Source organism: Struthio camelus, chromosome 13, assembly GCF_040807025.1.
Source record: "Struthio camelus isolate bStrCam1 chromosome 13, bStrCam1.hap1, whole genome shotgun sequence".
NCBI lineage: Eukaryota > Metazoa > Chordata > Aves > Struthioniformes > Struthionidae > Struthio > Struthio camelus.
The window spans coordinates 23273989-23299500 of NC_090954.1; the positions used below are offsets into that span (position 1 = coordinate 23273989).

Consider the following 25512-nt stretch of genomic DNA (forward strand, 5'->3'; position numbering starts at 1 on the left):
CCCTCACAACAGATGTCTCCTTCTCCTTGAGTTTAATAGAGTTTTATCGTAACAGCCAGATTTTTAACATCTGTTTTCCAACTTCCCAGGGCAAGCTGGGCTGCAAGCTCTGTATTTCATACATGTCAGCTCTTCCTTGCTCTCTCAGCTGGCACCCACAAGATGACTCTATACCAGTCGCTCATCTAGGCTGAGGTCAGTCTGACTCCATAGTGTTTGGTAGGTCCCAGCTGGTAAATAAAGCAGAGACTGAACGATACCTTGTCAAAAAGGACACGGACTAGAGGCCTGAGCTCGAAGTCAATGGCTTAGGTCCATGCTGACCCACTTTGAAAACAGTAAACAGCCGGAGCAGCCTCGGTACAGCGTCAGGCAACTAATCTCAGCCTGCATGCACAACTGGGTGAAGCAGGGCATGTCCAGGTCCTACGCACTCACTACCAACCCTGCATATGCAGCCCTTGTGTTAGGCTCACAGCACAAGCAGCATGCTGAGGTTAGGGAATTGGACAGTGGATCAGCTACCTCCTAGGACAAGTTCCCTAACGTCTGTGCAATCCCACCAATAACAATTTGGCTCCTACCAGTTGATAGTCATGCTACCTCTTAGACAGACTCCCTGAATTCTGTGTACTTTAACACCTCTTACACATGCATTTTTACTTGCAATGACTGCATTCTTAGTGCAAATCTGACACGTTCCTGTCTCCCAAAGTGTATGCTAATGCCTGCTCTCAGTCTATGGACATATAGCAAGGGAAGGAAGAAGTGATGGTTTAGAACTCTGCAATGTTTAATATGATCAAAGCTTTGTAGTTCAAAAGCATGCTGGCAGATTAGTTGCATACTGCTGCTCAAGGGCTATGGCAGCACTTGTTGCTCTTTCCAGATTTATGTTTAGATGGCATGTTATGGATGTGCAATTTCTGTGGTGGTATAAAATGTCAAGAACAGAGCTGAATTCCCGCTTCTCTCTACTTGCTTAAGGTAACACTAGCAGGGTTTCTAGCAACTAGTTGGTTGCCTTAGGGAGGAGAGGTAGCAATCAGATCAGAAATCTTCCCAACTCATTAAGGCTGGAATATACACTATCATGCAAATAGCTTTGAAAAATTCATTCTCTTTTCTAAGTCTTGGATATTGAATTCGGGGCACAGCAAAGAGACACATACCAGTAATGTCATTTCAATGCCACGGTCCCCAGCCATCCACCAAGGAAAGACCAACAAAAGGGTTACCATCAGAAATGTGGCCTGCATGCGGAGTGGCCTGCATGGGAAGTGGAGTGAAGAAGAATGCCCCTGTTGGCAATCAAAGAGAACAAGCTTGAGGCAACTGCGTGATGCAGACTCACAGGGACAGCCCTGAGGAAGCATGACTTTTAAAAAAAAAATTAGAAGATTGCACTGAAATTTGAACAATTTGAACAAAACACCAAAAGCAAAAGGTGTCTTTCCAATCCATTTTGAAGTTTATCCATCACCACTGATGGAATCATGCCTACTTATAAACTTTTAATAGACTCTTTAAGGGAATCCAGTTTAGCTTGCAACGTACCACCCATTTGTCTGGGATCTGAGATTTCAGTTTACATGTGTTTTGTGAGCATACCAAAGGACCTCAAGGGTCCTGCTGCATGAAGCAAATGTCCTACACACCTAAGAAAAGGGATGCTTTGTCTGAAACGAGCTTAATCTGTCTCAAGCACACGTCTGCAGGATGTGGGCCAAGGCTGGAAATTGAATGTGACTGCAGCTGCATGCCATTAAGGAAAGACTGAAAACTGTGAGGTGGTAAAGAGAAACAAAACTCAGAGAAATAAATTGTTGAGAAATGAAAAACAGAAAAGTGTTAAAGAAGCTTTGATGCCGTGGCAGCTACCTCATAGCCTGCGGAGATCCTCAGATCTCTGCAGTTAGCCTAGCGTGGGAAGGGAGAAGAGCTTTCTAGACTTGGAGGCAGTAGGTAACAGTCTTTGCTGTGTTTAGGAAAGCTCAGGCTTTTCATCTTTAGTTACTAGTGAGTTAGCTTTGGGAAAAGTGGCAACAAAGAAGATCTCGTGAACATGAGCACCTTCTGTGACTTCCCATGCAAGTATATAAGCTGACAAGGCACCCTGTTTGTTAAGCAGTCCCACGCAAAAGGCCTGGTTTGTGAGTCCACTGAGAAACCATGTATGCCATTCTGGTTCTCTTAGGCTCTGATTCCTAGGAAGCAAGGCAATAGCAACCAAGAGGCCTTTGAAAGCATGCAGTGCTCATGGCTCATTTTTCAGCTCTTTCAAAGTCTTAGGCTAATGAAGATGAAGAGGATTTGCTATTGCAATGTCTCCAGATGTGACTTCTAGAAAATATATTACCAATGTGCTTGACACACAAGTCTCCCATTTTGAACAGGAAGAGTAGATGGAAAGCAGTCCTTCTACATGCAGAATCTGCAACCTGTGGCAAGGGCCTGTGGGTAGCGCTTTTTCAGTAGCCAGGCACGTGGCCTGAGGGACATACCTGACAGTAAAGGCTTACTAAGGCTATCATAAGTCATGAGGTAGTCTTTGATTATGACATCCAATTTACTATATATCTGATCCTAGCCCAAGTGGCTTTGATGGGCCCAGTCAGACAGAGTCTCTCCCTTTGAAAGCTATTGCAGGGTCTGCATGGCAGGTGGACTGTTCTTGCAAATATCATCTATGAATTCCTAGGTCCTCTCGCTGGCCTTATGGAGGCCCAGCATGGTTCTCCTCAAAGGCCAAGGGAAGCGGGCAAAGCTATGACTGTATGGGACAGTCCTAGAGAAGTTCAAGGCTGCACCAAGCTTTTGAAAATTGCACCTTGTTCATTTCCTAGACTGTGAGAAGAATACCCAAACCAGGCCTGGTTTGGCTCCATCCCTCTGTGCCTAACCAGCTGCAAGAAAATTTTTTAAAATGGTAATTTTTCACTCGCCACACATGAAAACTTGCTACTTGCAAATGCCGTTGATTAAATTGGTCAGCGATATTTCTATTAAACTTGTTGTTGCTGGAAAATGTTTGATTCCTTCACCTTTGACCAATTCCTTGAGCATTTTTTTTCCACATTTTGAAAATGTCCGTAAAATTCTGCTCTTAGGCTGAGGATGAACTGCAGTTAAATACTCACATGGTTAAAAAAAATGCAGTAAGATGATCAGCCAAATAAAGCATTTCAAAAAGTACAAACCAAAATGATGTGAATGTTCTATTTCTATGTTGTTTGCAGAGCTCTTATTTATAAAAACAGAAACTTTGATTTCTTCTCTTGAATCAGGATAGAGTAATAGTAATTATCAGTTATTCTTTGTTACTATTCATTAATGGCATGATTATTATATTCTTGCTGGAAATAAAACTTTTTTCTGCCCAACTGTTTATCTAAATCTTGCAAGGGCTGGCACATTTCCTTTGCTCCCCCAGATCTTAATTAAACTATGCCAAATTTAATAGCTCTCATAATGTAATTCATGCTAAAGAAGAACATAAACGAGCAGGTGCTTTAATACAGCAGGGCAAGAATCTGTAGCAGAACGACACAATGCACTGAAAGAAGCAAATGAAGAAATGTTTCAGGCATGTTGTTCATTTGTGCAAAGGACTGAAAAGGAAGACTGTTCTGTCATTGTCCCCTGACCAGTCCCAGATGATCAGGCACTGGAAAGCCACAACAGGCTAGACTCCACAAAACTGCTGATGGGAAGAAAAGAAAGCAACCAGAACAAATGCAGAGGCCTTATTCAGGGCAGCTAATCAAGGCACGTTTGCTACACAGTGGAGTCCAAACTGCAGGGAGACCCACTTCTAGGCTCAGTGAAGACTACAGCACAGCTCCCACTGAGCTTGGCTGTTGCAGGATCAGCTTCCACATTCATACAATTCTCAATGGTCTGCAATACTGATATGCACATGAAATAGGCTGTTTTGAACAGGATGTATAGAAGGGCCACTTGAACCCAAAAAGGTAGCTGAGCTCATCATCAAAGATAAATTACATGCAAAACCCAATGAACTAGCCCTGGCTGGTTCAGGAGATTTGGAATAGGATATGGAGATTTTCACCTCTAGTTCAACAGTAGCTCTTTAGCCTACAGTGTCTTAGTATCACCTGAATATCACTAGCAGCTTATGGTTACTGACATCTCCTGAAAGGGTCAGCTTGTTAAAACTGCTGCCTTGCCTCCCTTAATTGTATTCCACATGACACAACAAGCATTGAAGAGTCTTGTAAATAGGCTATTGTGTTCAGGGCTGGATCTTATGCTACATGAGGATTGCAAGCTAGAAAAGAAAAAGATGCAGAACTGCACACTGTTTTTTTGGTTGGTCTGAGGGAGTGGGTATTTGGTGATGTTATTCCCTGAAGTGTCTAGAAAAGGTAAATGGGGTCAAGTATGTTGGGAGCATGTATCTGAGGGCCAGGTGTTAAATTTCTGATAGAAGAGCTCAATTTGGGAGTGCTGGCAAAATGCCAGCCACAGTACCATGTTCAATTCAGTCTCATGTTCTGAGTATCATGGGGATTAAATCTTGGTTGTCTGAATATTTTGTCATGCTACTGCTTCTATTCAAAACGTCTCATATTATTACCTTCTTCTGACTTTAGGATAGAATACCTCTGCCTGAATTTCAGTCATCCGAAAACTTAAGATGCCCAGATGAAGTCAGTCAAGAGACCTCCAAAAAGTGTTTCATCTCCTACTAAGAAAGATGGGCTGAGTTATCATTCAGAAATGTCAGTCCTTCTCTACTGATGACAGATTGAGCCTAAATACTTCACTCAGACTAGACCCCTATTTTTCAGGCGGCTACATTATAGGAAAGAGAAACCCTACTGTAAATAATTTTGGTTACCAATTCAGGTCCCTAGAACTAGGTGCTGCAGCCCTCATTACTCACCTCAGAGAGTGTTCTAATTTTCAGAGAAGTTGCAACTCTCTTCAACAAAACAACTAATATATCCATGCCAAAGTGACATATTTGTGGCTGTGCAACGTACACTTTGTGCTGACCACATCAGTAAAGTCAGTGAAGATGGCACAAATTCTAATATCCATGGGGTTGCGGGCATAAGCAAGCTGTGCTGCAGGGAGGACCATGGCTGGTGGATCAGCCTGATGCTCACCCCTTCAAATGGCACTCTGGGAAAGCACAGGGGGACTAGAAATGTGACTAACTCCTCAGAATGCTCTTTCTCCTTTTCTGTGGAAATCTGAGGGAAACAATATCCACGGGGAACATAAGCAAGTGGGCTTCTAGGAAATGAACATGCTAATTTTTCTAAATTAGTGATGTGCATACATTGACTAGTTTAAAAGTAAATTGACCTTTTTTTCTTTTTTTGTTTGTTTGTTTATTAATCTTTCCTTACTTTTCACTTTTTGTCTGAGATCCTCCAGGCCTCTGACCTTACTCTCTAGTGTAACACAATGCTGAGAGATAAAATCCAGAGAATCTGTTTACCTGTCAGCACCCGTAAATCTTTCAACCACAACTTGTCCTAAATACTGCAGGGCGGGGGGGGGGGGGGGGGGGGGGGGAGGGGAAGGGGGGGACAGTGCTCTATAAAGCTCTTTAAGTCTTCTGATCCCATGCAATTCAGCAAGACCCTGGCCAGCCCATCAGTCATTTTGACTACACCAACCACACAAAAGAGTCATAAAGCACATTTAAGTTGGCAGAGAAGGACTGCAACAATGAGACCTGGCTTTGTTCGTTTGTTTGTCTAAGAAGATCCCAACCATAGACGATGCGTGCCAACACCTAACTGGGAAAAAGAGCATTATTGCTATGACACACATGTTAGCACAACCCTGTCCTGACATCAGGCAATAACAGATTAGAGCAACCCTAAAACTTCTCTAAGTAATGCCAAGAACTCAATAGGATCAGGATCAAGGACAGGCCCAGACAGAGATCAGATGCTATTAACCTTCCCAAGCATTAGATTCGGCTGGACACAACAAATCAGTCGTATCTCTTCTGCATGCCAGCACAGTTCAAAGGCCTTGCAACTTGGTTGTGTGTGTTCCTTCTGCAGACTCTGAAATGCACTCTACCCAAGCTCACAGCTTCCCTACCATTATGGTGAAAAAACAGTCTAATTTGTAAGGCCTATCTGAGCAAATTGATCTGGAGAAAGGTCAAGAAGTTTTTCCTGTCAACAACAGTTTTGGGCTCTTTAATTTACTAATACAGTTGAGTCAATTCTGTATGTGTGTGGCTCAGTAGTTTTCTGGCTTTACGTTGAAAGTGTGCAGTATATCTGATGCAGATCACATTTCTCCCTTCAAATTTCCAGGTGGTCCGTTTGCAGAGTCAGGATGACAGGAGAGATTGTATCATATCCAGGTTTCCTTTGCAACTAGCATATATTTACTTCAAATTAAAGCCTAAATTATGCAAGCACCCACTCCAAAACAGGACATGCCCTCTGGAACAGTTCCAAATCTATTTTGAGCTCTTCCCTGATGATGAAACTGCGTTGTCCAAAGACTAGATGAAGTGTATTGAAAAGGCTGGAGATGGTGGTGTGCAGGTAAAAGCTGAGCTGCTGTCTATTCCTCAGAATTTAAAAGACTAGAAGGAATAATTTGCTGCAGTATAGTAATAAAAGGCCAGCTGCCAATTTGTTACAGACAATATCTGTAACAAATCAAGCATGAGCCACTCAGGAAAATAAATCATCTGAGAGTCCAGCTGCCCTTTTTACTTCAGAGTGCCAGGGATAACATGTACAGAAAGAATCTCCTATGCTTGTGGACAGCTGCAAACAATGAAATCCAACCCAGGAAGGTGATTACAGGATGACCGCAGGTAGTGAACAAGAAGAATGCTCTAAAACTCTATTTTCTGGTAACTGGTTCTCAGAAGGATATTGAAAAGGCTGGTAGCATCACATTGGTGCCTGGAATGCTAGAATCTACTTTGTTCACAGCGAAGGAAGATTGCAAGGTGGGAAACAGTGGAAACAGGCCCTCAAGCTTCTACTAACTCTAACTAGGAATAGCAAAGTGGGAACAATGTGTGGAAAGATGCATCATTCCTGGCTCAAGACATCCTTGTGGCTTGATCAGTCTCTGGCTCCAAAGCATTTGAAGAGTCTGTATGCAGAAGGACCTACCAATGTCCTTCATGACCCACATCTCAAAAGCATGGATTGTTGGTGGGACCAGGCTCCCATGTTATGGGGTTGAGAAATAGTGGTGAAACCCTGCGAAGCTGCATCCTCCTCTAGGTTCTCCTCTGAATCTGTATAATTGCCTCTTTCACAAACTGCAGCAGCAGATCTGTCTTGGTGCGATGGTGAAGTTGTGAAACATTTCAGCGTTTTGCTAGTTTGCAGAGAAACAAATCTGCAGACAGTTTATCCATCATCAGCCTTCACCATAAATCTTCCATTTTATTGGGAAAGCCATTTTATGGGAAATGTGTTTTTCTGCATTCCTCAGTAATAAACTACTGCCTTCTGGAGCCCAGAAACTCTAAAATATAGCAGTTTAAAATTCATCATTTCTTATCTCCAGTCTATGATTAAATGATACAAAAAAAAAACCAAAAAAAAAACATAACAAAAACAGAGAGAATGAATATCCAGGTATCTCCTCAAGCAACAGGATCAGAAAAGATTGCACTCTGCAGAAGGAACTTGGTTGGGTCCACCTGTGTTCCTGTTAACACAGAGTTGTCTTTTCTGGCAGATGAAGAGTGACAGCATGGACTTTCAAAGCACCTTCTTTCAGTTAACACTTTACTGCCCATTCATACACACCTTTGTTTTTTCATATGCACCTTATTTTTAACACTGGTATCTGAGACTCATCAGAAACAGAAATCATTTTACCATCTGCAAGTAAGGAATTATGACTTTCAAATGATACGAAATACTTATGTCTGTTTTGCATGGCACATAAAATCTTGAAGGAATTCATCCTTGAGCTGCCCCTCTATTCATAAGCTATCATAACAGTCTGGTTTGAAGGTAGACTAGGTAGTCTAGTCTCCTAGCAGGGCTGGCATTATTCTGAGTAAATCAGTTTATCTGCTGAAGACACTTGATGCACTACCATGTGAATCCTTCATTAGGAATAATGGTGTCTAACCTCTACACCTGTGTATGGCAGGAGTTCAGGTAACTCTTTCTGTAGTTAGAAATCAGTCTGATTTGAAAAGTCTTGATTGGGATTCAAGTTTTCCCAAAAGAAACAGCCTTGAGATCTGTGCTTTGGGCTCAGCACTTTGCTTAAAGATAGGCTGCAGCACCTACATCCATACATTGATCCATACACTCCTTCAGGCTCAAAGGCCATATGGATTCAATCTAAGGCTCAGCCTTCCCCAGCATGGAAGGACTGGAACTACGGGTGCTTCATGCAGTTGCATTTACTCCAGAATACTCACCATGTGATTGATCAGTCAGAGCTTCCCCTACATAACCTATGGGCAACACTGGAAGGATACAGCAAGATGAACCTACAGAGCCACTGAGAAGACCCAACTATGCTAAAATAAAAGTCTCCGGTATTCTGGGCTTCTCTCACTTTTCATGGGAAGTGTGGAGGACCACAGACTCTGGTTTCTGTCCTATCCTATACTTTTTATGTCTGAAGGGGCAAGCCTGGGACAACTGGGAGAAGACGTTCATCCCATGCCCTTTCCACCACACCTGATCCTGCACTGAAAAGTGAGAGTGTGGGAGCTCACCAAAATGCATTTCTACATGGCCCTTTTATAGATAAGTAGAACCAGGAGGGAAGCGGTTATTTAGGAGAGTGGCTGGGGTGTGCTACTGCTCCCTGCCAAAACAAAATAGTGCAAAGTGAAAATAAGGCATTTGGAGAAGGATGCTAAGGTTAACTCGGCTCACAACTCTTCCAGGAGAGGTGGTGGTTCTGTTCAGATACATCCTACCAGGTCTGAGGAGCTGAAGTGTCTAGCGAACGTCACACCACACAATGGTAGTGGGATTGGCTGATAACCACAGCAGTATATGCCTTTGGCAGTACCTCTCCACAGAGGTGTTTGGGCCAGGCAGGGAGCGAACACTCAACTCTGGGCTTCTCTGGTATGGGCACAGTGATGCCTGGATCCCCAGATGACCTCAGGTGTGGACTACATTTGTTCAGTGAAACTCCTGAGCTCACCAGCCTGGCTGGGCACTGCCTCACATGGCTTCAGTGTCTGGGTCCAAACAGGCACTTCCACAGGCAAAGTCAGCACCTCACATGGCTGTGGTGGCTCACTCTGTGCAAGCCCAGGGACAGGAACAGGTGTGGTGGCCTAGGCACTTATGTCTCCAGCACTAGCAATCAGACTGTGCTTTTCATTCACATCCCACATCAGGCATGGAGGATGAGCCATGAGAGGCTTTTTAGTTGCAACAAGTTTGAAGCAAAGGTGAAAGGCTCTCACATTCCAGACCACATCCCCCACACAATGCAGCCACACTTAAAACTCTCCAATAAATTGCATTTTAAGGATGACTTAATATGTCTCCATGCTCTTTTTTTTTTCCGGGTTCTGACATTTGAAAGGGGCATTAAACAATCCATTGCCTGCCATGATGGCAAGCATGGAGTGATGAACAACTCTGTGCTAAATCTAGTCCTGGGCCCATGAAATGGGGAAAGGAGAGGTAAGAGGCAGGTCTCAGCAAGGAGCCCCGTAGGGTTATAGAGGAGGTAGGTGGATGTGCGCCACGGAAAGCCTCTCTGCTCTGAGGAGAGACATATCGGCTGGAAACATGGAGCTTTGAACCAGCCTGGGGAAAACAAGAGGAAAATGCAGGTTCACAACCTTCCCTCATGCTGCAGAGGAGAAAGGAAAGCGAGGGAAAGGAAAAAGCAAGGACAAACATGTTCTCAGAGGAAAAGTCAGGAAAAGTGAACTGTGGCATTCACACAAAAAATAAACTATGAATCTTCTCCTCCCCCCACACCCGCCCCTCTAAACTCCCTCTCTAAACCTGTACAACTCAAACTGCACATGCCAGGAGAATTCAGAGCCACCCTCCTCCTGCAATTGTACAGAGATCTCATCTCGCCCAGCCAAGTAATTTGCATGTTAACACAAGAACTACACTCACTTACTTGCAAGACAGCTGATTAATCCCTTCGATGTAGTAGCATACCCCACCATTGACACAATAGGACTTGGCTGTTTCGTTGCATTTTCTAGCATGCCCAGACCAGGAGGAGAGAGTTGTAGTTACTGCAGAGGGAAAAAACAAAAAAAAACCAAAACAAACAAAAAACACACATACACACATATATATACAAAAAGGATACATTGTTACTTCCTTTGTTGGGCAGATCTAGTTTCTTAGATGACTTTCAAGTCAAAGTAAAAGCTCTTGAGCTACAAATCTCAACCTGTGTCTTTAGACCAACATTCAGCTCTCCAGGTCCTGGGACTGGATCACTTCATGCCCAGCAAAGGTAGGTAAGCAAGTGAGGCGTTCAGAGCACTCCCTCCTCCAAGTAGTCAGCATGTCAAGACAAAATCATCTTTTTGGCATCTATGTATGGAAAAGTACCCCTTTCCCATCTCCCCTTGCTCTCCTCTTACACATGCATGCAGCCTGGCAGGCAGGAGGTTAGAAAGCCCAGAAGGTGTGCTGAGAGTCATGGAGTCACTGTGGCATGCTGCTAAGGCATGATTTGCATCATGATATTGGATAGAGATTCAGCAACATTGAAGGAGATATTTCAATGTTAGGAAGATGCTCCATGTCTCTGGGACGAAAAGATTTTTCAGAAGCAACTGCCCTCAATATGTCCCAAGAACAGGTCCAGCACAACCAGGAACAGCATCGTCTCTCCCTACTCTATTTCTGAGCATTTCTCTGTCATGCTGTAATGGGGCTGCCTGAAGACAGCAAAGCGGAATTCAGCATTAGAAGACAGTCAGCTCTAATCTATGATAAGAAGGCAGCCAACATGACTGATGCTTCCTGGGATATGAATGTTTTTCAAATCCAAATTTCTTTTGGGAGAAAAACTTTCTAGGTACGTAAAGTAGAAATAAAACTGACAGCACACTGAAGAATTTCACTGTAACTCCTATCTCTGAGAGACCCAGTCAAAGCTACAGGCTAAAATGAAGAGTTTCCATAGGCAAGACAAAGCCTTCCAGGAAGGGAAACCTCTTTTGTTAGAGTAATTGATACAGGTTACAAAAATAGACTAGCTTTCAGGATTGCAAACCTGTCTCCACATCACCAAAAGAAGCTCTGGGTGCTCATAAAAGTGTCTACTTTTTCCAGCTGAATATTTGATTTCATTGAAGACATTCCCCCTTCCTGATCTACCCACATTGCTAATATCCTGACATAGTTACATCTCCAGCAGTGTAGCTACTACATACTTTCCAGCACCTTTTATGCTGTAGTAGAGGTTTCTAAGGAGGAGGTCTCCTCCTCTTTCACATTTTTAAAAGGATGAACAAAGCTCAGAAAGAGATTAGTAACTTTAAACCAACTGTTGAACATCTGCTATGCATCAATAGGACTATGCACAGGGTGGAGTGAAGGGCTCCACATGGGACAACCACCATGCCCACTGGTTAGAGCCCTAGGAATACAACAGGCAAAAAGCTGAAGCCAGAACTAGGCAGAAAACACTCAGAATCATGAGGGAAGAAATGAGGCATGCCAGAGAGTCTGCTCTGGAGAGAGCTGGGCTGCTCTCCGTACCTCAGGCAGCCCCTATGCCTATCCTGATGCTGCAGCAGGCTCAGAGGCTGTGGCAAGTACCAGCTGCCCTGTGTCAGGCTACAGCCTCACCACGAGAGCCAAAGTCTCCATTCTCATGCTCCATCTCCTACCCCAGTCCCTGCTGGGGTAACTCAGGACATTCACAGGTAAAGGAGGATTCCCAACAACAGGCACATTCCAGCACCTTGTGAGGCTCCTCATGTTAAGGCGACATTTGGCACATAAACAACCAAAAGAGGTTGTTCTGGCTCTCTTGTTTTTAAGAGTATCTCTGATTGCATGGGTTCCCTCTCTCCCTGAATAAGTGGTTTGTTCATCCTGTGCACAGTAGGAATAACCCATACTGTTACCTGCATGCAGTTCAAGGCAGAATCAAGTCTACCGTTTATTTTGCTTGATTTGATGTGTTGTCCAGTCCCATAAGGAATACAATGCCTTCTTCTGTCCATGACAAAGCCTAGGCAGAGCAAAGTCCTCAGCAGAGACTGAAATGCAGATGGGGCTTCGATGAAAAATGGCAGCTCTCCTCATAGGGCACATAACATCAGGTAGCTGAGAGCAGTATGTGCAGAGCAGTGCACACCAACCACAGTGAAGGCTGGGTTTTAGGATAGAAAGATGATTTGATCACACTACCAAAAGAGGTCCTTGTGGAAAAAAGCTCAATGTTTCAATATGAAAACTCCCAAATTTCTGTAGGGAAATTCAGTTCCGGTTAATATTAATGGGAAGTAGAAGCCAAAACCATCATAATGGCTTGGTAACCAGTCTAAGCTATTTATACCTCTGCAGCATAGAGGCATATGGCTCTTAAGGCCCGGGCAGAGGGGCTGGTTCAGGACAGAAGAGCTCTAAGTGTGTGGTAGCACTTGGAGTTTATTTGCAAGGGTTCTCCTTTATTATTGCTTGATCCTGCCACTTAAACCAAGTCTTAATGAAAACTGTAATTCAAAAACTAAGCATGAAAATAAAATCTAGCTTGGCAGCATTCATCTCTAGCCCAGAACACAGTCAGAGTCAGGCTGTGCATGTACTTGTGTGGGAAGCTGCAGGTCATGGAGACTGCCAGGCTAGTACAAGCTGCCTGCTTTGTTCTGGAGCTTCCTTTGAGCTGTCTGGGCCAGTTTTACGGAGGCAGAAGCAGCAGCAGAGCTCTGAAGGGCCTTCCAGAGAAGTGTAAAAATGGCAGGGGAGCATTTATGACAGGAAACCAACAATGGCCTCTTTGAGCATTCCCAGAATGTGCTGTTCAGCTGGCACACAGTGTGGCAGGTACAGAAAGTCACTTACAGGGTGGTCTTTGGTTTGGGTTGCTTGCTGGTCTTCATTACAGTGCATTAAAATTGTACAATGGATGGGTCCCTGTTAAAGCTGTAAGAGTCCATTCAGATCAAGAAGCACTGAAACTTCAGGAACCAAAGTACCAGTGCAGAAAGAAAGGTATATAGAAAAAACAGAAGCCTGCAGAAAGCAATCCCTCCTGTAAAAAGGTAATTAATCAATTGCTAGCAAGCAACGATCTGTGGCACCCATCTGGAAAATTCTCACATAAATCATAAATTCTACAGGAAGGGAACATACTCTGGAGTGAGCCTTCCACAGTAAGGGAAGAGGGTGAAGGACAGTCAGGGAGAAATGTAAACAGAGCCAGGAACTTTCAAATAGAAAGTACCTCAGATAAAAATGTACCCTTTATGCTATAAAAGACGGACGAGAAGATGGAACACTGTGCAATTATGCGATACCAGACTGGATTACAGTACTGACCAGCCACAGATTCTGTGGGATTCTCACCCGATTTAAATGACATTGTTTCTTTTAAGCAAATAAAAAAATCTGATTTGAATGAGACTTGGGATGTATATGTTGTATACTTCTAAAAAGAGAGCTGTTAGCAGAGCTATTTCTGCCAGAAAATTCATGGTTGATCAGTTCTCCAAGGAGCATATTGTTAATGTAATTATCTTTTAAATCCTGTTTTCTGTAAGGACAGTGACTTTTCTCCTGAAGAAGTACAATGTGCTTTAGAACCGAATCAATATACCTACAGTCAATTTTTTGGTATCAAAGAAGAAGCAAAAGCTGAGAAAAAGAGGCAGTTACCCAGATCCCTGTTGAGAAAAGGGTGTCATGAAATACAGGCCATTCTAAGAACAAAAACAGAGCTGTACTGGTCAAACTAAAGCCTTGTCTTACCTCTGAGAGTGGCCAATGGTGGATGTCTAAGGAAGGATTTAAGACTGGGGGGAGCATACAACAATAATTTTCACATATTCCTCTAGGATGAGCAGCTCAGAGACTACCTAAGTTAGCCACAGTGTCTTTATATTTAATAGCCTTTGAGGGATTTCTCTTCCATGGATGTATCTAGTTGCTATTTTAATGAATGTAATTGTCTAACATCCACAATATCTGTGACAAGAGTTCCAGCATTATGTACACAGTGTGCAGACACGTCTCCTTTTGCTTTTTTTTAATCTGCCCTTTCCTAGGCCTTGCATCAGAAAAAAGAATGATCATTCCCCAGGCATTTCCTCTGTGTTTCTTTTTTTGTCGTCGCATTACAGCCAGTGCCTGCCATCTCCTTCCAGGTTGGAGAGTACTGATCTATTTAGTAGTTTATTATACAGAAACCGATCATTGTAATCCTTTTTTGTGCCATCTCTGAGTCTATTCTTTCCTTTTGGACATGGTGAGACAGAACTGTGGGCACGTCTCAAAGTACGGGCCAGGGATGCGCACAGGGTTTTCATGTCACTCTGGTTTGTTCTCTATTATATTCATAATAATTCCTAAGGTCCATTTCGAGTTTTGACCCCTACTGAACACAGATCTTTATGTATTATAACTCCTGCATGGTAACAGTGAGTTCAGACCCTGCCAAGGTGCCTGATCTCTCTGGGATGTTGCTACAGCTGGGATTTCATGTTCACAAGGGGAGTAGCTGCAACTTGTTTGGGGCAAGGAGGAGGCAGCTGCCAGGCCAGAGGGCAGCTGGGGCAGCCAAAATGTCTTGCTCTAAGCTTGCTAGCATCCGTATACCCACCTCAGAAAATGTAACCATGTCTGGGTTGAAATGTGGCTCTGGCTGATCATACATGACTGTATGTCACAGAGAAACACCTTTAAGAGTAAAGCATTACTCTTAATGCTTTACAAGGGCCAAGGGGAATTTCAGGGAGTTTCCACCATACTGGCAGGATAATTCAAATTCAAATCCAATTCAAATTCAAATTGGGCACAAAGCTCCTGCAATGTGGAACAAGACCTGCATCAGCTCACTCATCAGCAAGTTGGATCTCCAAGCAGGTCAGAGTACCAGAGCCAAGAGCAAAGCAGAAGGAAATGAGGAGGGGAAGGCTGGGAGGAAGAGGGCTGCTTCTGATGGATGTAATTGCAAAAGAGGCAGAAGACAGATTTTATTTTCGCTATTACTCATCCAGTCAATAAGGACAATGTTGAATACACACATGAAAGATTTAGAGCACTGTGGTCATTTGGAGCATCTACTTTCCATGGAGCATCTAGGTTTTCAGGGATTAACAGCACTGGTGGAGCAGCAGACAGGAGAGCCTCTGGCACCAACACCGCCATATTGACTTCCTTTCACATAATCCATCTACTCAGAAAGGCCATTAGTGATCGCAGGAGTAATCTTACACAATTTGTTCCACATACATCATTTAACCTTTGCAGAGAGCTCACCAATCTATTCATAGGAAGCTGGTGAAATACTCCCTCTTCAGTTTCCAAACAGTTAATTAATTCAGCTTGGACTATAAATCATACTTAATTTTTCACAAACTACAGCTACTGTCGAGCAAAGCAGGGAGACAGTGATGGTTTAGACCTGTTTTTTTCTATTTCTTTTTTTTTTAATAATGTTGACTGGTGCATTCATAGAGTACAGACAATTTACTCTCTCAATATTTAGACATTCAGTTAGACAGATGAACTCAGCTGGTCAGAAAGTATATACAAATTGCCTGCTTTGTATATACCTCACATACTTACTGATAAAACACAGAATTGCTGAGGTTCCTCTCAACCTAGTTCATCCTACTGCTTGTCAGAAGAACATGTATGAGAAGGTGTCTGGCCAAGCCTTTCCTTAGTTGTAATCCTGGAACAATTCACACTAAATCCATGATTTACACTGATTAATACACTGAGCCCTTGCTGATCCTCACCATTCTCTCTGTGGGACATTTCCATACACCTAGCATGGCATTCTCTTCTCATAATAAACCTGAATGGAGCCTGGAAGCTTATCATCAGCTATCTGAGAGACTGAAAGTGCTTTACCTAAAATCAGAAAGGCTATCCCAACTGGGGCTCACCTGGCAGCTGATGGGGAGACTCTAGAGTTAAACATTCTGCTCCTGCATGTTGCTTCATTTGGAAATGTCCCAGTATTTACCCATCCATTTTATGGATATAGATCCTGGTGGAATTACCTTCCCAGTTCCTGAGGTGATCAATAGCTGCAATACAAATTCTGGACTCAGCTCAGAGCAACATATTGCTGATCAAAACAATACCCATCTACCATCTGCACTGTTTGGGTGTCTCTCAGAGAAGCAAGTTTAAAGGTTTCTGAGCACCAAGGAGAGACTGCCTGTTTCCGTAGGATGTGTAGCTATAGCAGCGGTAAACTCCTGTGTCAAGATGAAGCTTCCAGGATCATCTCCAGGCTCATCTTTCCAGTTGTATGAAATTGCCCTTCCTATGTTTTTCACTACCACCAGGCTTCCAGAAAACACCTATTAGCACTGCAGCATTTTATTTTCCTGAATCCCCATCATCAATTGTAACAGCAGCAACATGATACTTCAATGAGAGGATTTGTTCAACAACGTAAAAAAGCCTTTTGCAGGGCCAGTGCCAGCATGCATGCTTTGCAGGTGGGACAATTGAAGCCTAAGAAGAGAAACTCCATACCAGGATCAAACGACAGAGTCAGAAAGGCAACCCAGATCTCCCAGTAGTCTCCTGCTCTTACCACTAGTCATACAGCCTCTTCTTCGAGGGAGTGTTCAGGTTCCCTCCTACGCCATACACCATGCTTCCCATCTTCCACTTTAAAGTCATAATGGTCTATCTTTACATTGCATTGCGAGTAGTAACACAACATACCCTTGCTGCAGTGATTACTTCAAAAATGAGCCATGTGCAAACTAAGCAATGAACTTGACCTGATACCAAACAGGCATGCCACAACTCTCTTTGTAGAAGGACAGCAAGATCCACAACACATACACCTCGAGGTACCAAGCTTGTGTGCATCCAGGCCTCACCCAGTTATCAACCATACCTCCAGCTGTGGACCCTACATTTAGGGTTTTAAACTACCTGAGTAAAGGCCACACCAGGTCTTATTTTTAGTCTAACATTAAAAACTGGTCTGTCCGCATACCCCTTGGCAGATTGACTTGCATCTGTTCTACCTGTGCTCCGGGGACACCCTTTAGCACCAATCCAACAGCACCAATCTCATGTAATACTGTCAACTCTAGGAGAGCATAACCCCTTCAGACTGGAGATACTAGGAGTGAGCAGAGACTGACCTGCAAAATAACATGTAGATCTGCCATGGTCAACCTAAAACGGCATCCAGTAAAGGCCATTCCAGTGTGGAGTTGAGGGAGGTGAGAGGAATTGGCTGAACCTTATTCAAGGAGCACATCTCACTGTGGTATATGCTGAGGCTTTGATTCAACTAGGTGTGACTGCTTATAGACCACATCACAAAAAAGCCATTGTAACCATGGCAGCCCACCAGGTCCGTCTCACATGAGAGAGAGAAACATTCCCATCATCAGTCATACTTAACACCAAGGAGGACAGTAAAATGGGAGAGGGAGAGCATGAATGAGTCCAGACTGAAAAGTCTATGCATGTAGTCCAAGAACAACATGAAGATGACAGCTGTTAAAGCTGTGGAAATAAACTGGTGCATGGAGAGCTAGATTTAACTGGAGAAAGATGGGCTTTCTCACCCACCCTACCAGGGGGATCACAGAATCACAGAATCGTTTAGGTTGGAAGGGACTTCTGGAGATCATCTAGTCCAACCTCCCTGCTCAAGCAGGGACCTCTAGAGCATACTGCCCAGGATCACATCCAGACGGATCTTTAAAACGACTTCAGAGAGGGCTTAGGATCCCCAGTGGTTGGAGCAAAGGACCCAAATATCAACATTCCAGAAAGTCTAGGTTTCATTCAGGTGCCTCGCAGATTATCCCCCAGTCCTCATGTTCCTAGTACAACTCATCACTCTCTCTCTCCTGCCCTTTCTCTCTCTTTGGTCTTCTCACTTGACCCCAAACCTAGCTATGTTGCAGAGCACCAGCAGAGAGAGATGAGATGGTCCTGCAAGCACTGCCCAACCTACATAGGTTGGTAAAGCAAAGAGACCCAGCCAGACTAGTTGGATTCTGTCCCAGACAGACAACATGAACCAGAGTCCAGGTGAGCAACTGCAGTGATCTACATATTGGTTCATAGCATCTGTCCATGACTGACAGAATATTTTGTATCCCGACAGTATCAAAAACTGTACTTCCCCCACTCAGCTTCTATTGTCTTTTATCCTTAAGAGTACACTCATTTGTCAAAGGTGAGAAAAGGAACTAGAAGACAACTCAGAACTCAACAGCAAAGAACAAGCAAAAGGGATTACCTGACCTGCAGAGCGCAGCTAACAGAAGCAGTGAACAGACGCAGCAGTTTGCACAGCAGTTTGCGCAGAAGGGAGCAGAAGGTAAGAAGGCACCTTCATTTCTCCTAATAGTGTATGCTTCCTCAGGTATGGTCATGACACACCACAGAGCACATTCCCCAGTTGCTGCATCAGCTGTGTCTGAAGCTTCAACCCAGACAGACCCTCAGACAGCAGATGCAGCTCTGCAGGTGTCAGGCTGCAGGGAGTGCCTAGGGCCTCTCCATGAGGCCTGGACTGAAAGCCAGCTCTCCTGCACACGGTGTGCTCTGGTTGATGAATTGTATCACCAGGTAAAGGAGTTACGAGAGGAAGTCAGCAGGCGTCCAAGAAGACGAGCAAGAGACAGACAGGGTATTCTCAGAGACTGTGCAGCTCCAGGAGTCCCAACACCCACAGCAGTGGAGCTGCCAGAGGGCTCTGCCGTGTCAAATGGTACCTCATAACACTGTTGAAGAAGGCTGGAAACCAGTCACTTCTCATAGAAGGAGAAAGGTACTTTTTCCTCCTGAAGACTTGCCTTTGAGGTACAGGTTTAGTGCCTTCCAGGCTGAGGAGGAGCTGGCCATGGCTTCAAGGGAGGCAACTGGCCTGACAGACCCCATGCCATGCGGGAACACCCCCGGAAGAAGTGGCGAGCGATTGTTGTGGGTGACTCCCTGCTGCAGGGGACAGAGGCACCTCTCTGCCGACCTGACCTCTTGCCCAGAGAGGTTTGCTGCCTGCCAGGGGCTCGAATAAGAGATGTCTTGGAAAGACTGCCAAGGCTTGTCCATGCATCGGACTACTACCCTCTGCTGATCTTCCATGTGGGTGCTAACGACACGAAACGCAAATTGGAAACCATCAAACAGGACTTCAGAGCTCTGGGAATGGTGGTGAAGGGTCTGGGAGCCCAGTTCATCTTCTCCTCAATCCTGCCTTTTGGGGAAAGGATGGGAGGAGGAGTAGACGCGTTTTCCAAGTTAATAACTGGCTGTGCCACTGGTGTTGGCAAGAGGGCTTTGGTTTCTATGACCATGGGACCCTGTTTGAAGACCAACAGCTGATGGGGAGCGATGGGATCCACCTTACCAAGCGGGGCACGCGTGTCTTTGCCAACAGATTGGCCAGCCTGGTGAGGAGGGCCTTAAACTAGGCAAGATGGGGGAAGGGGAGTGGTATAGTGGCAGGGGAGTCAGTAAAACACCGCTCAAGTCAGGATGCCTCCAGCGGGTGCATGCAGCCAGGGGAGACAGCATGGGACATGGCTACGGAGGATCCTCTGGCACCTCTCCCGGGAAGCTTGCATGCTTGACTGGCTCCCTGAAATGCCTGTATACCAATGCACGCAGCATGGGGAATAAGCAGGAAGAGTTAGAGATCTGTGTGCGGTTGCAGGGCCATGATCTCATTGCGCTTACAGAGACATGGTGGGATAGTTCACATGACTGGGATGCTGTCATGAATGGCTATGTGCTTTTTAGGCAAGACAGGCCAGGAAGGCGAGGTGGTGGAGTTGCTCTTTATGTCAGGGAGCAACTAGAATGTCTGGAGCTCTGCCTCGGGGTGGATGAAGAGCAAGTTGAGAGCCTATGGGTAAGGATTAAAGGGCAGGGTAACATGGGTGACACTGTTGTGGGGGTTTACTACAGGCCACCTGACCAGGAGGAAGTCATCGATGAGGCCTTCTACAGACAGCTGGAAGTAGCCTCACGATCACAGGCCCTGGTTCTAATGGGGGACTTCAACCACCTTGACATCTGTTGGCAAGACAGCACAGCTAGGCACAAACAGTCGAGGAGGTTCCTGCAGAGGATTGATGATAATTTCTTGACTCAGGTGGTGGAGACGCCAACGAGGAGAGGTGCAATGCTAGACCTTGTCCTAACGAACAAAGAAGGTCTAGTTGGAGAGGTGAAGGTTGGGGGCAGCCTTGGCTGCAGTGACCATGAGATGGTGGAGTTGAGGATCCTCCGAGGAGGGAGCAGGGCAATGAGTAGGATTGCAACGCTGGACTTCAGGAGAGCTGACTTTGGCCTCTTCAGGGACCTACTTAGGGGAATCTCCTGGGGTAGGGCCCTAGAAGGAAGGGGGGGTGTCCAAGAAAGCTGGTTAATCTTCAAGCGTCACTTCCTCCAGGCTCAAGATCAGTGCATCCCTCTGAGGAAGAAGTCGAGCAAAGCGGATTCAGCAGGAGACCTGCATGGCTGAGCAAGGAACTCCTGGCAAAACTCCAGCAGAAGAAGGAAGTACACAGAGTGTGGAAAAGGGGACAGGCCACTTGGGAGGAATATAGGGACACTGTTAGAGTGTGCAGGGATGCGACGAGGAAGGCTAAGGCCCATTTGGAATGAAATCTGGCAAGGGATGTCAAGGACAACAAGAAGGCCTTCTTCAAATACATCCAAGGCAAAAGGAAGACTAGGGAAAACGTGTGCCCGCTGCTGATTGGGGCGGGTGCCCTGGTAACAAAGGATATAGAGAAGGCAGAGTTACTGAATGCCTTATTTGCTTCAGTCTTCACTGCTAAGGCCAGTCCTCAAGAATTCCAGATCCTGGGGACAAGAGAGGAAGGCTGGAGAAAGGAAGACTCTCCCTTGGTGAAGGAGGATCAGGTTAGAGATCTTTTGTCCAGACTTGACATCCATAAATCCATGGGCCCTGATGGGATGCAGCCACGAGTGCTGAGGCAGCTGGCGGATGTTATCGCTAGGCCACTCTCCATCCTCTTGGAAAGGTCCTGGAGATCAGGAGAGGTGCCTGAGGACTGGAAGAAAACCAACGTCACCCCAGTCTTCAAAAAGGGCAAGAAGGAGGAGCCAGGAAACTCCAGGCCTGTCAGCCTCACCTCCATCCCTGGAAAGGGGATGGAACAGCTCCTCCTGGAGGTCATCACTAAGCATGTGGAGGACAAGAAGGTGATCAGGAGTAGTCAGCTTGGATTCACCAAAGGGAAATCATGCTTGACCAACCTGATAGCCTTCTTGGATGGAATGATTGGCTGGGTAGATGAGGGGAGAGCAGTGGATGTTGTCTCCCTGGACTTGAGCAAGGCTTTGGACACTGTCTCCCATCACATCCTCTTAGGTAAGCTCAGGAAGTGTGGGCTAGATGAGTGGACGGTGAGGTGGATGGAGAACTGGCTGGATGGCCGAGCTCAGAGGGTTGTGGTGAATGGCGCAGAGTCTAGCTGGAGGCCTGTAGCTAGCGGTGTGCCCCAGGGGTCAGTTCTGGGTCCAGTCTTGTTCAATGTATTCATCATTGACCTGGAGGAAGGGACAGAGTGCACCCTCAGCAAGTTTGCTGATGAGACAAAACTGGGAAGAGTGACTGACACACCAGGAGGCTGCCATTCAGAGGGCCCTGGACAGGCTGGAGAGCTGGGTGGAGAGGAACCTCCTGAAGCACCAGGACACATGATCAAGTTACCCTATCTTTGCAAGTTCCTGACTGTGAGCTGAGCCACTGTAACCACACAAATGGAGAGTCTAAGCCTATGATAAACATACAGTGCGACTTATTTTAATGTTTTTTCACTACGGACCAGGCTACCTCAATTATCTCATACTTACTGGGCTGAATAGGCAGACTTCTTGCTAAGAATAGTAGCACAACTTCTCTTTAGAGCCCCAGTGCTTTCTGAGGAGCACAGGGAGCTTTATGCTGGAATGAACCTATGGCTCCTCTAGTCTGGTAATGCTCTAAAGCAAACATATACTGAGAAGAAAGTGTAAGAATGGCGTATCATGCTAAAATAGGCAATATCATGGAAGGGTTTTCTCAGGCACCAGAGATTTCTTTTCTGAATCCGGCGTCAAAGTCCAGTTTGATCACGTGGACCAAAGCTTCTATATACACCTCTGTGCCCAGGCTAGCAATCATCATCCCACTCCAAGGCCTGGCTTGGTACATTTGATAGATGGCTCTAGCTGAAGGTGTCCACACTACTAAATGAAGCTGAGTGGGATCGCATGACCATGCACATGCCCTGAAGTGGAGGCACCCGGAACTCCAGCTTTCCCTCTGGCACGTCCCAGGTTGCATCCACATAGCTAGAGCAAGGATGAAAGGCAGATTTTGATCCAAGCAGCTCTCAAAATGCAGCACAAACAGATCCTAGATCTCCTGAACGTTTTGTTTTTGGTCCCAGGTCCAGACTGGTATGGAGACTGTCTCTACAATAGAAACACCATGGAAGCCTGGGTTTCTCCATACTGTCATGAAGGCTGCCAGGCCTGTATGAAGCAGTGTCTCCATCAAAGGGAACCACAGGCCCTGCTCCAGACAGCATGTAGACAGGGAGGGCAGCAGCTGGCGGGGGGGAGGGGGAGGGACACAGTAGAACGCATGCACACCATAATGACAGTATAGATGCTGAGAAGAACCTGTAGTACAATCCTGCCTCTTTGCCCTTTAGCTACCAGTGCCAGCTGCCAGGCAGGCACTGGAAGGTGGTGAGATGGAAAGCAGTATAAAAAAAAAAAAAAAGTTTCCAGAGAAGAAAGTTACCCAAGAGCAGAGAGAGAATCTCTTGGAGACCTGGCCCGCATTGTGAGTATTATCTGGTGTCCAAATCTGCTTTATGTCAAAGGCCAGTGAGCAAAGACGCAACAGGGCCCAGATATCTGTGACTCCTGGAGAAGAGGAGGAAGGTAGGAGTGACTCAGGATGAGAAAGCGTTCACTGGCAGCTTCACTTAGAGGTGCTAAAAAAGGCTTTAATTGTACTCCAAGGGGGAAGCATGTGACATCCCACACCTGTTCCCAAGGCAAAGGAAGGCTAGATCACCTAGGGAGGAACTAGGACCTTCAGGGAAAATGCTAGTAAAAAATCATACGCTAGAAAGAGTAAGGAGATGTGGGGCACAGGGCTATCTGGAGTGAGAGGTTTTTGTCTCCTTGTCCAAAGGAGATTACTGGGCTGCAGAGAGAACACAATGAGCTTCTTGAGGTGCTGGGTCTTAGACCCTTGCAAAGTGTGACTGGTAATGTGCCTGCCTTGCACCAGAGCCATGGACCAAATATAAGGGCAGACGAAGTTCCATGAGTGAGGACTTTCCTTTCCTGAGCAGCTCCAGCTCTAGTTCCCACCAAGTACCAGTTCACAAGGTGCTTTTTCCACATTATGTTTAAAACCCAGTAGATCATTTAAAGTCTCTCCCTGAAACAATGAGAGGTGGGACAGCCTACAGGTTCCAGATAAGCTTTTAAATATAGGTATTTAAAAGAAATGTAAGAATTTTACAAAAATGAGATACTTGTAGCTTTCCAGCTCATCACATTTCACAATGTCTTCTTTACTCCCCCCCATATATTATACCCATGTGCAATTCTATGATAGCTTAGCAATGACTACATGTAAAAATCAGAGGGAGCACGTGTTATCCAGGTAACATTTGGAGAGATCAGAAAAAAGGAATATAAAGGAAAAAAGCAGTTACACTTTAACTCTGGAGATTTTACCATCTCTTCACATCAGTAAGAAAAGAAGCAGACAATCAAGGATGACATTCCCACACTGACAAAGCAGAGGGAAAAGTTTTTCAAAAGGAGAAACTTCTGTGCAGGCCACAGAATTTTTTCAAGTTTCTTCTGTATTATTAAAATTCTACTTTCAGTGAAATCTGCATACAGCTAAAGTGATACAAATATATAGCATGAATCTATGCTAGTGAACACAAAAGCAAAATCTGAGGGAGAATGGTGTGGTCATTATATTAACACTGCTACTTCTCAATATGATGTCAGCAGGATAGTGGATGGCTAGGCACAACATAAGAGTAAACTTTTAAGTGTAGCTTTCTAATCAGGAAAGCTGTTAAAGGATACCTGGCCAGTGCCTTGCTGAGGCTAAAATCAGGTTTCCTTTAAAATCATAAAAGATTCAACCCTCCAAGCAGAAAACTTCTGTATTAAATCTGCAAGGCAGAATTGTCAACTCACGGGCATAATCATCAACTATGTTGTCAATTCTCTGCAGGAGCAACTGGAGTAGAAATATAGCACAGATCTTAAAATAACTGCCTTGTCCAAGGCTCTCTGGGTGCGTGCTCATTTGGATGGGATCCTGATGGGCTGTCCAGCGTGCTAACTATGTCTGGGTTGTGAGGTGTCACTGATAGTGACTGCATCATAGAAATAATGCCCTATACCAGAATGAGTTGAACCTATGGAAGGCACTTGGCTTCTAGATTTGCATTCATTTACATCACTCTCTTTATATTTGTGAGTCAATTTTCTGCTGTGCTCATGACAATCAAATAGAAGGCAATCCTAAAAAGTACTTCCACCAAATGATATCAAATCAAGTATTTCAGGAAAGCTCTTCCCAACTTCTGGAAGCTTAAGAGAAAATGTGATGGCAGGGTGCAACCATATTTTCTGCGTTTTTCTTATGACTTATGTTCAGAAGACTCATGTCTCCTTCCTCATCTTTCCTATAGACTCTTTTGTTTTTCTTACGTATACTCAAAAGAAAAAAAAAGCCTAAACCAAAAACTAACAAGTATAACTTATTAGTATCAATAAATCCAGGTGTTAAAAGACCTGATAGCACTTAAAATCTAGCTACTGTTTTAAGTAGCATTTTCTTCATGTTACCATTGCAGTACTTATCATCTCCCTCTCTCTAGATTAGATACCAGCAACATAAACTGTACTTTTGAAGGATTTAGTGAAAGATCAGTGGCTTTGGGGGAGATCAAAGAGAAGTAGAAATTAAAGAAGATTCCAGGAAGCAATAAAATATTACACAAAATGTCTTGTAAAAATAAAACAAATAAAGGGAAAGAAACTATATGGAGGGAGTGGGGGGAGAGGTACTTACACTCTTCTTCCATAACAACTATTTTAGTTTCTGAGGCTGGTAAGACTTGTGGTGCTTTCGTTGTTCCTGGGGAAATTAAGGTAAGAAAGTAGTGAACAAAATATCTATTTTGACCAGAGAAGGGTGGGCTTAGCTATTGCAGGGAGGAGGATGAGAGCAGGTGCTGCTGGGTGGCACAGGCTGGGGAAGCTATGGATGTGTTAGTACTGGTTAGAGTACACTTATTTGGATAACCAGGTAAAAGAGGCAGTTAAACGAGTG

The 25512-nt window shown here is 44.8% G+C and overlaps 1 protein-coding gene across 7 annotated transcripts in view; it reads right to left on the reverse strand.

Annotated features, from left to right (window-relative positions):
- The window catches only part of NRG2 (neuregulin 2), a 180370-nt gene that overhangs the window by 29165 nt on the left and 125693 nt on the right, over positions 1-25512 (reverse strand). For 3 of the 7 annotated variants that reach the window (XM_068959234.1, XM_068959232.1, XM_068959233.1), the window contains exons 4-5: positions 25252-25317; positions 10099-10219 (exon numbers count right to left, since the gene is read on the reverse strand). The exons of 1 other annotated variant lie outside the window; for it this stretch is intronic. In XM_068959234.1, coding sequence (XP_068815335.1) covers positions 10099-10219; positions 25252-25317 — 187 coding nt within the window. The remainder of the gene's footprint in view (positions 1-10098; positions 10220-25251; positions 25318-25512) is intronic. 3 more of the 7 variants (XM_068959235.1, XM_068959236.1, XM_068959238.1) reach the window with 1 other exon arrangement.